At 46.0% G+C, this 14,467-nt stretch overlaps 2 protein-coding genes across 4 annotated transcripts in view; both read left to right on the forward strand.

The window, feature by feature from the left end:
- Window positions 1–6,769, forward strand: part of OSBPL2 (oxysterol binding protein like 2) — a 43,499-nt gene extending 36,730 nt beyond the window's left edge. Inside the window, exons 12-15 of the mRNA XM_032198170.1 lie at window positions 1,263–1,391; window positions 2,261–2,384; window positions 3,000–3,090; window positions 4,008–6,769. Coding sequence (XP_032054061.1) covers window positions 1,263–1,391; window positions 2,261–2,384; window positions 3,000–3,090; window positions 4,008–4,110 — 447 coding nt within the window. The 3' untranslated portion in view covers window positions 4,111–6,769. The remainder of the gene's footprint in view (window positions 1–1,262; window positions 1,392–2,260; window positions 2,385–2,999; window positions 3,091–4,007) is intronic.
- A 935-nt stretch (window positions 6,770–7,704) lies between these two features.
- On the forward strand, window positions 7,705–14,363 carry ADRM1 (adhesion regulating molecule 1). Of its 3 annotated transcripts, none has more exons than XM_032198478.1 (10): window positions 7,705–7,728; window positions 7,901–8,115; window positions 8,316–8,432; window positions 8,512–8,635; window positions 9,051–9,137; window positions 11,403–11,484; window positions 11,641–11,870; window positions 12,147–12,304; window positions 13,345–13,447; window positions 14,139–14,363. In XM_032198478.1, the coding sequence occupies exons 2-10, from the start codon at window positions 7,906–7,908 to the stop codon at window positions 14,243–14,245; spliced, it is 1,218 nt and encodes a 405-aa protein (XP_032054369.1). In that variant the 5' UTR covers window positions 7,705–7,728; window positions 7,901–7,905; the 3' UTR covers window positions 14,246–14,363. The 3 variants fall into 3 exon arrangements, with proteins under 3 accessions (XP_032054369.1, XP_032054367.1, XP_032054370.1); XM_032198476.1 differs by having other exon boundaries at window positions 7,711–7,738; window positions 7,905–8,115; XM_032198479.1 differs by lacking the exon at window positions 9,051–9,137 and having other exon boundaries at window positions 7,711–7,738; window positions 7,905–8,115.
- The last annotated feature ends 104 nt before the right edge of the window (window positions 14,364–14,467 follow it).

Consider the following 14,467-nt stretch of genomic DNA (forward strand, 5'->3'; position numbering starts at 1 on the left):
CTGTTGAGTTCTTAGTGCAATTTAGGCAGCACGTGCATTAATGTAAATGCACTGAGGCAAGGTGTGAGTCCTGATGTGAAGTGGCTTGTTTTAGGTTGAGGTAGATGGAATTGGTGAGGCCTTCTGTCACATTAAGCACCTAGTTTAGGGAATTAATTATTCTGCCTCCACGGAGGCACCAAGAACAGCAGGGAATTTTAAGTGGCAGCAACTTCAAGAAAAGAACAGGAAAAATAAGTAGAAGTAAAAGCAGTGTTAGAATGTCAGCCTGCATTAATGTCAGGGGGTCCTGTAAAGGCTCACTTGGTAGCAGAGAGTTGTACCGAAGGTCCTAGGCAGAAGTCAGCAGCTGTGAGTGACAGGAGGAATCATTTACAAGGACATAATTGTCTTTTCCAATGACACTCTTAAAGGTCCAAGTAGCTTCTGAGATGCGTATCTGACCTAGAGTGTGGGGATAAAAAGGCTTTTCTGTACTTGGAAACCTAAGAAATCACTGTGTTCCTATAAGAGCTGCAAGCAGTCACTTTTGTTGTCCTTTTGTTTTGTGCAATGAAAGGGAGCTGGGAGTAGGTCTGCTGTGACTTGGCCTTCTGAGAGCAGCCTGGTGAAGAATGTTGCATTTGATTTTATGGATTATAGCAGTGCGTCTGCTAACGAAGGAACTTGGAGAGAGAGACACCATGTTTTTAACTTCAGTACCAAGTCTTCATAGTGAGAGAAGTGGCAGTGATAACAGCTAATAGAATCTGTATCATAGAAAATCAGATTGGAACAGGAGCGTATCTGTTTTTCAATCCCACATCCAAATCTTCTGCAAGTGATGAAGCAATACCCAAAAGCATGCGTGTGCTGTTTATCTTTCTTATGCCATTATGAGAACTGGTTTAAACTGCTGCCTTGACTCATCTAAACCTGAGGAAGTAATAGGCAAAATTAGTAGTTAGACAAAATGAAGCTCTGGCATGGGATAGAAGGGAAGCTCATTTCTGAAAGACATTACTGTTATGTTTTTTAATGGATGATGAAGCTGCACATAGGTGGTGAGAGACTCTTCTATATTAGAAGCAAGAAGTTAAGATGAAAGTTGGAGGAACAGTGTAAAGAATGAGGAAAAGCAAATGTGAAGGGTGATGCAGCAGTACAGGAGCGAGAGTAGCATCTCAAATCTGAACGGGTTCTCCGGCCATCACCCTGTAGAACTCTAGATGAAACTGTCTAATTTCCCTCTGTTCCCCTGCCAAATGTTACCTCTGTTTCAGAGTGAAGATGTTATTAAATCTGAAAATGATGAGGCTGATGATATGCCAGAAGTTCAAGACACCGTGCAGTTTGTGCCAGGCAGCAAATTGCTTTGGAGGATAAATTGTAGACCACCAAACTCATCGCAGGTAACTGTTTCCATCAGTCTGTGTGTTCCTATTAGTAGTGACTCATCCCAGGGAACATGAGCAATGTTCAAAGGAAACCCTGGAGAAGTGTCTATCTGTAGCCTGCCTATTGACACATCCTGGCAGTTCTTGCTGCAGCAGCAAAATTAAACTACAACAAACTGTCTGCTTCATCCCTGTGCTGAAAGCATCACGCCTGTGTCAAAGGAGACAGAATGCGTGATCTGCCTGCAGCTGCTTCAGAGTGGAGTTTGGGGTCATTTGTTTGTCTGATCTGTCAGGATCTTTGCACCTGGAGTGGCTAAAGTATGGCTGCATGTTCCCTTCTGCTGACCCTGCCGTTGGGAGACAGGCTTACAAAACGTGCAGTAACTGTCATCTGGCTGTTAACTTACATAGTTGCAAGTAGACTTTTTGGAAATTGCACAAACAGGTGCTTACAGAATTAGCTATTGTCTTGAAAAAGCCCAGAATATTGTCCTCTGAAAGGAATGAAGGAAAGGATGTCTGCTTTCCTGAGAAAAACGACTTGCTTTTTTAGTTTTAGGTGTGGATTATTTTTTTTTTTTTTAAATCACTGTACTAAGTATCAAGCATGAGGAAAATGCATCTTGATCTTCTGCAGCAAAGCCTGCTTAAAAAATTAAAGGTGTGATTTCCATTCTCTTCTTCCCTTCCTTGTTCCTGCCTTCTCTCCACTTAAAAAATTAAAATAAGTCAGTTTTATTTGGGACTAAACTTGCTTTCAGGGTAGCCAGAGGGAAAAGGTTTGACTCAATAATTTCTCTTGGAATCTTTGTTGTGTCCATTCAGTATAGGAAACTTAGTGCTACTTTGCCAAAATAACCTGTATTTAATTTGCTTTTAAGATGTACAATTTCACCAGTTTTGCCGTGAGTCTCAATGAACTAGAGAAGGGCATGGAAGCAATATTGGCTCCCACCGACTGTCGGCTACGTCCAGACATCAGGAATATGGAAAACGGAAACATGGGTATGTGTTTGCTGGAGGAAATACTTTAACGTTACTAAAATTTGGGGGGGATGACCGGAGGGATATAGGAACACTGTCTTCAGTTTCTCATTCCCAGAGCAGCTTTAACTTTATTTCATTCTGTACTAACGAGTATGCTTTTGAACAATGTGCCGTGTCTGTTTTCTCTCTGAAATGCCTGGGAGAGCAAGTGTGTCCAAGAGGGATCCCGAGACTGCTGCCCTGGGTTACAGTGTGTTTGCATGTGTGTTTACTCGGGGAAAACTGCCAGACCTGCTGTCCTGCTCTCACGTTTGTTGGGAAGAACACAAGATGAAATAGTGGAAAAAGCACTGTTATGCGCATTGTAGATTAAATTCTTCCCTGGTGTCTGCGTGCAGTATTTCTGAAAGATAAAAGGCCGTAATTTCAGTTTGTAGTCACAACTTTTCTGAAATGACAGTTTTACATTTGCTACCTGCAGTTGTCATTGTGGAGTGAGATTGTGTACAGCGAATGGCTTCTCTTGCTTAAATGAGCTGTGTTTTATTTCTCTGCAGTCTTTTCCATTTTTTTTCTGCTTTTTTTTTGTTTCAATTTTACTAAATAACCTATTCCTATTGAAATGTTTGCTAGATGTGGCTAGCAAAGAAAAAGAGAGGCTAGAAGAGAAACAAAGAGCTGCTCGCAAGGAGCGTGCAAAAGACGAAGTGGAGTGGCAGACACGGTAAGGAGGAGGGAGTTGGGCATTTACTGCTCGGAGTGGTGGGGTTTTGTTGCCTGAAATGTTTTTATTCAAGACAACGTGTGTTTGATTTCTTTCATGACAGCACAATTTGTAGTGTCACTTAAAGCATTTGCTGGGTCAACATTTAAATAATGTAGCTGGAAGGCAAAATTGCTGATAATTTTGTCCTAGAGAAATTATTTTATAATAAATGCTGCAACCTGTCATAAGTAACTGGTAATGCTGGGTTGTTGGTATTTATTTTTTGGTGGTGGTGGTGGTGGTTTTTTTTTGTTCTAAAGCCTATGGAGGTCATCTTTTTTGATAGAATAAATAAAAAGTTAAGTCTCATCTCTTCTTTAACCTATTTCTGTCCAGCTTGGAAGTTGAGTAACATGTTGTGGCTCTCTAGGACCTTTTACTTTCAAACTCCTTTGGATTTCTTGGCTTGGTTACTTCAGAAATCGCATTTTTTATTGCATAAAGTGACTTCTCAGTCATAGAGTGCATCGCAGTGAGGCATGATTTGGCTCTTGTTCCTGCTGGCTGTTCCTCTCAGGAGCCAGTGCTGTACAGTAAGGTGTACGCTGAAAGCCAGCTGCTGCAGGTGTCTCCTTCAAAGGCAAGAACTCTGGGCTGCTCCGATGATCTCATGGAATTCAACATTCTGTTTCCAAAGCCTGGGGATCAGTTACAGACTAATTCCAGTTAATGCCTTTGAAAATCTGTTTGAAAATGTAGGAAGTTTAATGCCCTATTTTTCATGTTTGAATATTTACAGAGTGTTTTTTTTTTTTTTCCAGTAAGAAATACCAGTGTCTTTTAACAACGTTCTTGTGAAAGAAACAGTCTTTTTTTTGTTTGTTTCTTTCTGCTCTTCTAACAGTTTGCCTTCTTTTTATTATTTTTTTTCACAGATGGTTTCATCAAGGCACTAACCCATACACTGGGACTTCAGATTGGCTGTACTCAGGTGGCTATTTTGATAGAAATTTCTCAGACTGTCCAGACATATACTGAAATTATGGAACCAATTGCTCATCTCATCTGGACATCACTAGATTTCATTCTAAGCCAGTTACTCTGGTTTTGTTAATAGCAAAAAACAGCTTTTCTAAGTAAATTTTAACAAAACATCTATCAGTCAACAATCAAGGATTTAATTATCACTAATGTTGGATTGCCAAATATTTAAATACTGTTGCGTTCTTCCCATAAAGCTGCACCTGAAATCATCATGTTTTCACTAATTTTTAAAGGGACCTTTGGTTCTTCATTTTTTTCCACCGTCATTTTTGTCAGGAAGGTATGCTGTATCTGGTAGAGCTCATAACATCCTTGAAAACTGTGTAACTTTAATAAAATAGAGATAATATCCTCTTAGTACAATAGTGAAGAATCTGAAGTCTTCTGAACTTGGAGCAGGGATGAAAAGTTGATATGGTACCAATGTGATAAAATCTAGTACTGTTCCTGTGAAGAGATGCATGTGAAACTTTCATACGGTATGTAGCACTATTATGGGGATTGGAGCTCCTGGCCCCTCTCTCTCAACATGATTTAATAATTCAAAGACTTGGAGAAACAAGAAACAACTTTAGCTTCTCAAACTGTAGTTGTCTATTACAGAGTCTTCACAATTTTTGGACACTGTGAGCATTAAGCTGTATACCTGTGATAAAATTACATAAAAGTATATGTTAAGAGAAGAGAAAGGTGCATTAAAAATTGTGTGCTTTTTCTGAAGTCAAATGCTGTTCTGAAAATAAGAGAAGCTTCAGAAGCAATTGTAGGAATGTAGAGGTGGTTACAATGTAAAATATATTGCTTGCTACCACTTGGAGGCTTAGATCTTCCGCACTACTTTTGGCAGCTTTGGCACTGTGTACGCTTCTAGACTAAACTTTTATTTGGAAGCACTTGGTATATATATCCACACAGGTTCATATTTCCAGGATGTTTTTGTTTGCATGTTTTTTCTTTATTAGGTCATGTCTGTTTTGTATGTTGTGAAAAAGCAGAATCAATTTAAAGCTGTGGCATAGTTATACCTTTTACATGTTTTCTGTGAGCACGTGATGTCATAGACGTGGGATTTTTTTGTTCCATATCGAAACATCGAAGCCAGATAATATTGGACATAACTGAGCTACAGATCAATTACTGAACTGATGCATTCATTTTCTTTCAAAGTGGTATACTTCTTGGGGGGGAGAGGGGGAAAGGAGGCTTGAAAAAGTAGGTCCAGTAATTAAAACTAATCCTATGGTAGCTTGTTCTTTTATGAAAGCTTCTAATTGAGTAACTAGGCAAAAATGGAGAGTGCCTACACTACTGTTAGGTTTACGGTAAAATTCAGCAATTGCTGGTGTTGAGCATCAGCACCTTGAGGAATATGTGGAAGAATCAATCCAACTGACGCCTAAACACATTTGTGGTTTCATCGAAAGAGTAGATTGTTCTTCCATCCCAGCTACAGGATAAAAAGCAAAAGAAAATGCACATACAGAGAAACATTTTTATCTCAAAGTATGCATCTAATGATTGGATTAACTTTAAATTTGGGGGATTTTTTCTTCCTCATTAGAAAAATGGGAGAAATTGTAAAATTTCAAGGCAATAAAAAGGGCTGAATCTGAACTGTGCTCATGGCAACTTTATTCTGTTGCCAGAAATCATGCTTTGAGCTGATTGCAAGTTTTTCAAACACACGAGCTAGACATGGTAATAAGGTGCAGACAGTAAGTTTGTATTTTCTCCTAATAAATGCATAGACACGTTTAAAAAGTCTTTGCTGATCTGTATGGGACAGCATAAAAACACTTTCATCCTTTTTATAAAAAATGGATTTGAATGACTGTTCCAAGCACTGTAATCCTCCTTGCAGACTCCCTGCAAGCTGACTGGGGAACCATTTATATTAGATGAGGTTTGAAAACATTCAGTTTAAGCCAGTTTAACATCTGGGAGTTTAAAACTTGCTTGAACTAAATAATATGTTTAAAGTTTGAGTCATGTTTCTAAAACAATACATATAAATAGAATTACCAGAATGGAAAAGAGTAATTGCTAAAGAAATATTCTGGTTTTGAGAAGGAATGTACAGGTTACCATCTCTCTCCTCTAGGTTGTAATTCTAATTCAAAAACCTAAACCCTTTTCATTATGCAAAACCAGAGACAATTGTAACAACACATTTAATCAAAACTTCAGGATAGAATTTTCATGGAATTTAAAAATGAACTGGAAAGGTTTCTAAAATAAGAACACTTCTTTAGTCATGTCTTTACCCCCTTCTCCCCTTCCCTTAGTGTAATGTTCTTAGTGAAATTTCAGATTGGTTCCAAATCTGTTCTTTTAATTTATTGTTCTTCATCGAAAGCATTAACAAAATATTTTCTCATCGCTGCCAAAAAAAAATTTTGCCTGGCTAGCCGTGGGATGCCTAAACCACATTGTGATTGCTCTGAAAGTGAAAAAGTTTTATTTTAAATGCAGATCTCGCCTCAGTAGTTTACATGTCAAAACTTTAATAACTTTGCACCTTTTAAAAGAATGTCACTTTTATAACTTGATTAAACACTGTATATAAGATAAATGTGTTAGTATATGTTAATACGACTATGTAGAGAAACCATCTAGAAAGAGATTATAATAAATACTTAATTCCCTTTGGGCCTCTAGGTGGTGAGAGAGAGGTTTTTGTGAAGTGAGACTCGCGTTCTAGGGCAAGAAAACTGTTGGGGATGGCTCTGGCTTTGCTGCTCGGACAGGGCCAGGTCCCTTTTTGTTATCACAGTGATGCTATCGGGCAAAAAGAGATTTAAATCGCAGCTTGGGACACCCACTGTGGTGTCCTGTGGGGGACCTGTGGGGTGAGGGGTGAGAGCAGCCCCTGGGGTGAGCTGTGGTGATCTGTGCCCTCTGTCCAGGGACGTGCCCAGGGCTGGGGCTTCTGCTGAGTTGTGGTGGGAGGAAAAAATTAATTGTGTGGCTTTTGAGTTGTGTCTTTGAGGCGATTTTAGCTGCAGGGGGGGAGCAGCTGCTTCCAGACACCAGCCTCTTACAGAATTGTTGGTACCCAAATTAATGCAGATGGGAAGTGTATCCCCTAAATTAGCCAGGAAGAAGAAACAGGACTAAACAGCAATATTTACTGCTGTTTAGTAACTGAAACCCATTTCTCATCGGTTTGAAACCCAATGTTGGAAGTAAAAAATAAAAAACCCTCCCGGGACCGCTCAGGTAACCGCCTCCCAGAGGTGTTACCACAGGCCTCAGCCCTGCCCGGCCCCGTGCACCCTCCAGCCGCTCCCTGAGTGGGATTTATTTTTAATAAACGGAATTTGATTGACTTTTATTGAACATCTCTGTTTCCAGATAGGGCCGCGCGGCCCCTCACGGGGGGGGGGGGGAGAGAATTGGGGGGGGGGGTTGGGGGAGGGGCAGCGCCGCCATCTTCCCGCCGTGATGACACAGCAGGCGGGGGAGGGGCGGGCCGCCGCTTGAGTGACAGCCGCGCCGTCCAACCGCGGGAGGCCGAGCGGCGTCCGCCCCGCCCACTCGTGGGCGGGCTTCCGGCGCGAGGGGCAGGAAGCGGCAGCGGCGCGGGGCCTGAGGCAGGCGGCGGCGGCGGCGGCGGCGGCAGGTACCGGGGGGGGGGGGGGTGGCGGGGAGCGGGGCCGGGCCCTGAGGGGGCTGAGGCGGCTCCGGGGCCTGAGGGGCGGCCGCGGGGCTCGGTGAGGGCGGAGCGGGGCCGGGCGGCCTCGTCCCGGGTCCCTGAGCGCTCCCCTCGCCCCCCCCCATGGCCGCAGGATGTCCTCGGGCGCGCTGTTCCCCAGCCTGGTGCCGGGCTCCCGGGGCTCGTCCAGCAAATACCTGGTGGAGTTCCGCGCCGGGAAGATGGCGCTGAAGGGCAGCACCGTGACGCCGGACAAACGGAAAGGGCTCGTGTACATCCAGCAGACCGACGACTCCCTCATCCACTTCTGCTGGAAGGACCGCGCCTCGGGCACCGTGGAGGACGTGAGTGGGGCGCCCAGGGGAGGCCTCGGGCCGCGGCACCGCGCAGGGAGCTCCCCGGAGGGGATCCGGGGGGAGAGGTGGTCCCCAGGGCTGGTGGAGCCGCGGTGCTTTGGGACGGACGGGAGGAGGGCAGGGGGCTCGGGGAGGCTGGAAGTGACATCCCTGTGACGCCTGCTCCTCCTTCCCGCCGCCTCTTCCAGGATTTGATCATTTTCCCCGATGACTGCGAGTTCAAGAGGGTGCCGCAGTGCACGACCGGCCGCGTGTACGTATTGAAGTTCAAGGCGGGATCCAAGCGGCTCTTCTTCTGGATGCAGGTTTGTGGCAAGTAAACGGTAAAGGTCCGGGAGCGACCCGCTGCCAACTCGCCTTGTACCAAGAGCGGCTTCCTTGCAGGAACCGAAGACTGACAAGGACGAGGAGCACTGCCGCAAAGTGAACGAGTACCTCAACAATCCCCCAATGCCCGGCGCTTTGGGTGGGAACGCGAGCGGAGGCCACGAGCTCTCAGCGCTGGGAGGTACAGTCTGTTCCCTGCTCCTCCGCGCGAGGCCCTTGTTTAGAGTTAGCACTTGTAGCTCCTTAGGGAGGCATTGAGACATTCCCGCTGGCTTTGGAGGGTGAGTTGGGGACAATGTTAATGCCAGAAGTATAAACGGGCTTTTAGCAAAATAAACTGCGCTGTTGTAATAGGTGCAGGCTGAAAGTTAAGACTGCCAGAAGAAGGAGCTTGATTCCAGCAGATTCTCTGGAGTCTTACCTTTTTATGAAGCCGAGTTGCATTTATCTTTTATGAGCATCATGAATCAGTAAACACTTGAAACTGTTTTTTCCGTACAGAATGTGATGCCAATTAATCTCCTGCTGTTTGAGCCGGAGTGCTGTGAAAAAAACCTCTGTGAATATGTTGTGTTTCAGAATGTTTTTGTTTTTAGGTGAGGGTGGCTTGCAAAGCCTTCTTGGAAACATGAGCCATAACCAGCTCATGCAGCTGATCGGACCAACGGGCTTAGGAGGACTTGGTAAAATGCTTTAATATCTTTATGCCAAAATGGTATTTTCTCCTGCCAGGTTAAATCTTACCTGACGGTATTTTCAAGTAGTGCTATTGAGCTGAATAGTGCTTCTTTCACGTGAGAAGCAGCAAGGCCCTGCCTCAAACGTGAGCTGTGGGGCAAAAAAAAAAAAAAAAAAAAAAAAAAGGCAGGAAATGAGGGGTACCAAATCCAGATGGCACTCATCTTAGGGTGCTGCCTGCAAGGAACATAGGCTCTGCTCCTTGCTCTGCTGAATCTTCTGCCTTTTTGTCGTTGTTGTTCTTCTTTTTAAACCCCTTCCTCTTCCTCCTAAATATTCACTGGAGCAGGAACTGAAAACCAGGGGCTCCCAGGTGAGCATCCCAGTTGTGGGCTCTGGCTTGCATCGTCTCTGATCCAGTGGATATTTGTGTGCAAAGTGGAGTTCATGAGGAAGGTTGGAGTGCACCCGCCCTGCAGCAATCTGTAGTCAGAAGAGGACAGCTCAGCTTAGGGCTTTTTCTTCTGGGGAGAGCTTGAACCACTGCTCTGCTTTTCCTAAAGGGAGTGAGAGGGGCACTGGAGTCACTGCAGCGGTGTTCTCAGCGCTGCCTGTGCTCCAAGGCCAGCAGAGCATTTACTGAGAAATCAGACCCCGGAAGGCAAAGGAATACCTAGCAGCAGGTGGCAGTGACTGAGGTTCTGTGCATAAGCTCCAAAGTCCATCTTTGTGGCTCTAGCAGTAGTGTAATTAATTGTAGGCTTCAGATACAGAGCTGGTGCTGGTGGGATGTTCGGATGCAAATCTAACGTTAGCGTTGAAAGGTTCTGACTTCCTAGGATGTGTTTGGAAAAGACCTTCTTGCTTCCTTCTTGAAGCTTCACGTGACTCCTGAAACTTCCTTCCTCTTATTTTCAACACGTTTTTTCAGCAGCTCTTCTTTCTTTGCCTTTACATCTAGCCGTAAGACAGCTCGACACGTAACTCAGAGCCATCTGCTTGCCTCGGCAGGCAGTGGTTGTGGTGAGTCCGTGTGGATCTCTTCCCTGGGTAGCATCGGGTTCTCTGACATCTGGTTTGCATCTCTTGGGACTTTGCTTCTGTTGCAGCTCCTGGGTAAACTTTTCTGAGCGAGGCCAAGCTGGGTAGAGCAGCACAAGGTGCGGCCTGGTTGTTTTATTTTCACCCTGGTGTTCCTGCTGCCGCGGGAGTGAGCACAGGGCAGGCCCTGCAGGCTGGGTTCCACGCTTCAGGAGCACTCCTGTACAAAGCACGGAGCGCACGAGGGCAGCAGGTGGCTGCAGCTTGCTCCGACCGCCTGCGGTCTGTTGATCGGGGTGCTCAGAGCGCTGCTGTTCTGCCCTCCCTGCCTGCAGAAAGTTCCCAGGAGCTGGATGATGAAGGCAGGGTAGAAAAGTGCGTCCAAGCAGCTGTGGTGTGAGAAGGCACCGAATGGGAGGCGTGTGGCGAACGGGGCGTTTGGTGATCATGGCTCAGAGGGATTGTAGGGGACAGTCGGTCACTGACAGCTCTGCTGCACCCAGGAGCTGAGCCTCTCCCCAGCTCCTCAGCTGGTGTTCGCGGGGCTGCAGGAATTCCCTGGTGGCTGCACATGGTGTGGGTGAAGGAGGCTCTGGGCTGATTTCTTGGCACGTTGGCTGAAGGTCTGGTGGTGGTTTCTTGGTGGTTTCCTGCTGCGTTTCTCGGTCGCTGTCCTGGGAGCACTTCGGTCCTGTGCGGGGTTGTTCTCACTTGGCTCTGCCTGGGGGGTGTTGAAGGACTCTGCTGCTGCTGCATCTCTCCGTTAGGTGTGAAGCTGCAAAAACTGCAGGTGTGGGGGGGAGGCAGCGGTGGTGCCTCAGGGGCTGCCTCTGCAGTCTTCTGGGGGCCTTGGCTTTAAAATTTAGGGACCGGTTGGATTTTTGGAAGCTAGCAGATAAAGGGAGAGAGAGAGAGAGAGAGCTCTGTTGCAACAGTCACGCGTGTACGGCACGAACCAAAGTCATTTCATCCTTGTGTACATCCAGAAATTGAGTAATTTCTAAAATGTGCAAGTAAGGCAGGTTTCTAACGGGGATGCAAGCTCAGAAAACGAGAGCTGTTTAATTACAGAGCGGTGGGTGGGGGTTGGTCTGGGCTCTTTCACCCCCTCCTTTATTTTAGCAATAAAACCTTTCAGGTACAAGAGTGACCTCTCTGGACCAGAGAGGTGCGGGAAACCTGAAAAGAAACAAATCTCTAAACCCCTTCTTCTCTTATGTTTGCGGAAGGTGGGCTGGGTGCGCTGACAGGTCCCGGGCTGGCCAGTCTGCTTGGAAGTGGGGGACCCCCAACCAGCAGCTCCTCATCAAGGTAGGGCACCCCTTTGCTCCCAGTCCGGAACTTGTTCCGAATTCCTGCTGCTTAAGTGGGAGGAATCGTGGCCAACTGAAGGGAAAAATGATGGGAACTAAGACTGCTTGTTACCTCGCTGAAATGAGGATATTGGTTTTCTAATTGTCTTTCCAGCTCTCGCAGCCAGTCAGCTGCTGTGACACCATCTTCCACGACTTCTTCTACGCGCGTCACGCCTGCCCCGTCCGTTCCTGCGGCTGCCTCCGTGACCAGCCCGAGCCCCGTCCCAAGTTCGGGTAACGGAACCAGCTCGGCCACGAGCCCGACCCAGCCCATCCAGCTGAGCGACCTTCAGAACATTTTAGCTACCATGAACGTGCCGTCTGGAGCAGGAGGGCAGCAAGGTAGCGGGGTTCTGGCCAGGCAGAGCTGTTTTTACTGTCCTGTCCTGTTCCAAATGGGTTTGAAAGCTCTCTTAAATGTTTATATATTTATTTATTTTGAGTGCTGATCTTCTTGGCTGCTTCAGGAATCTTATTCTCACTCCAGAACTGAGAGAGGGAGGGAGGATGGCAGCAGTGTGCTAAATGCCTTTCAGTACTCTGCTGGAACATTTGGTTATATGACAAGATGTGGGGTTTGTCTGTAGTCTAACAGCCAGCTGTTTATTTTCTTCCTAGTTGACCTGGCAACTGTTCTGACTCCTGAGATAATGGCTCCCATTCTGGCCAACGCTGAAGTTCAGGAGCGGCTGATGCCTTACCTTCCCTCCGGGGAATCCCTGCCGCAGACTGCAGAGGAGATCCAGAACACGCTGACATCTCCACAGTTCCAGCAGGTAGCGGTCAGGGCGCAGTTCTCCTTCCCTCCTTCTTAGGGTGTCCCTTGGGATTCATCTTGCCCGGCTTTTTTAGGTCCCTGCCACTGCTCAGAGCAGGAATTTGATCTGTAGAAGTGGGAGGGAGGAGGGACACGATGTAGTGGAGCACTGGTTCATCCTGCCTGTGGCCACCCAAGGGCAGATCACAAAGGTTTTTTTTTGTTTGTTTGTTTTTTTACTTTCTTTTGGATTTGGGCTTTACCTTTGCCATTGTTAAAAATGCTCTCTGGCAAGTGACAGCTGAGTAGCAGCGAATTCACTATTGCCTGTCAGAGTGGGCTGTAAGCAGTCCCTTTAAAGTTCAATCATTAGAACAAATACATAGAAGGGAAGAGATGCTGATGTTTATAGCACTACTTCCCTTTTCCCTCCTGAAACACTAGTATTTAATTCCAGGAGTGTCCGTCTGGATGTACTGCTCAGATTAAATGTGATGTACTACAGGCCAGCCTGAATTTACAGTGACTGAAATTTGTCAGTATGCAAAATTCCATTGGCTAAAGAATGTTTTTAGCTTAAAATGTGGCAAGTCTTGTGCAGACAGGGCTTCAGAAATGAGGGCTGTTGTTGAGCAGTGACCTGCTGACAGCGCATCCTGCACCTAAGCTGGGCATCCCCGTGCTGGGGTGCCAGGAGGTTCCGTCACTCTGATTGTTTCCTGCTCGGTCCAGTACAGCTTGTTCACTTGGGCTTACTGGCATGTAGTTGTTCAGGAACAACCACTGCTCCTCCTTACAGAATGCTCACAGGGCCTGTGGTGTAGAGGCATTTCCAAGCCTGGCCCCAGTGCAGTTTGTTGGGTTGCTGTTTTGGGTTTATTTGTTCTAAAAAGGGCAGAGGCTGCTCCCAGGTGGGCCATGTGGTCAACGTGCCAAAACAGGGAGTGGGAACAGCCAGGGACTGCTGTCCTCATGGTTATTGCACAGTAGCCACAGACACCTGGTGATGCAGAAGCATGATGCAAGCTTGGTTTTGATGCTCCTGACTCTTGTTCACAGGCATTGAGCATGTTCAGCGCTGCCTTAGCTTCAGGACAGCTCGGCCCACTAATGAGCCAGTTCGGCTTACCCGCAGAGGCAGTAGATGCAGCAAATAAAGGCGGTACGTACCAGTGCTGTGGGGAACGCGATGAAGTGGTTGGGTTTGGTTCTTTCTTTTGTGTGTGTGTTTTGTGTTGTGTGTTGTTTTTTTTGCACTGCACATACATAGCCCTTGACTGCAGAAGGTAACGATTCTGAGCCACTGTCAGAAGCTGACTCTTACACCGCTGGTCTTAAAATCAAAGGGCGAGTGTGGCTCAGGTGTTGTGCAGCAGCCACGGTGCTGATGTCAGGCTTGGGGTTAGAGAATTCAGGGCTCTGCAGAGGGATGTGCCAAGCAGCCTTCTGGGTGTTTTCTTGAAAGGGCTCCAACTGGCTGGAGATGTCAGGCAGCTTGTTAAGCAATACTTTATTTTTGTGAGAGTCATCAATGAGTCAGCTAAAACAAGTTCAGAGCTTGGGCCTTTAGTACTGGGAAAGGGGGAATGCACCGCTTTTTCTTGAGGAACGTTTAGAATCTTTTCCATGATGGAAGTAATTCAGTGCTTAGGACTGCCTGTGTACAAGCTTAAACTGCATAAATCCCAAAGTGCATGGGATGGCCCATGAGTGTTAATGTTTTCTTCTCTGCTACTAGGCTCTCACTGTTGAGCAATGGTTTGCTTTCCAACTAATGACACTTAACCTCATGCAGACAATGAATTCTGTTCCAGAAAATGCCAAATAAAGTAACTAATGTGTTTAACTTCTAGATGTAGAAGCGTTTGCCAAAGCAATGCAGAACAGTGTGAAGTCAGACCAAAAGGAAGGAGACTCTAAGGACAAGAAAGATGAAGAGGAAGATATGAGTTTAGATTAAGTTATTTGCTCTTCCTTACAGATATCCTAGATACTAACTTAAGCAACTGCAGTAGGATTACTAACTTCATATTATGCTTATATAAATCTACAAATAAAGGAATTTTCTTTATCTGCCATACTGGTTTTGTTTTCTCAGTCTGTCTGACCTGCACTTAAGCAGTACGTGCTAAAGTACTGCTTGTGGTAAATACAAAGAGGGCATCCTTATTGTGCTGCTCCC

This window comes from Aythya fuligula, chromosome 16, assembly GCF_009819795.1.
Source record: "Aythya fuligula isolate bAytFul2 chromosome 16, bAytFul2.pri, whole genome shotgun sequence".
NCBI lineage: Eukaryota > Metazoa > Chordata > Aves > Anseriformes > Anatidae > Aythya > Aythya fuligula.

Coding starts and splice junctions, on each gene's coding strand:
- ADRM1 (XM_032198478.1), top strand. CDS start 7,906: ATGTCCTCGGGCGCGCTGTTCCCCAGCCTGGTGCCGGGCTCCCGGGGC. Junction 8,116..8,315: donor CCTCGGGCACCGTGGAGGAC/GTGAGTGGGGCG, acceptor CGCCTCTTCCAG/GATTTGATCATTTTCCCCGA. Junction 12,305..13,344: donor CATCTCCACAGTTCCAGCAG/GTAGCGGTCAGG, acceptor TCTTGTTCACAG/GCATTGAGCATGTTCAGCGC.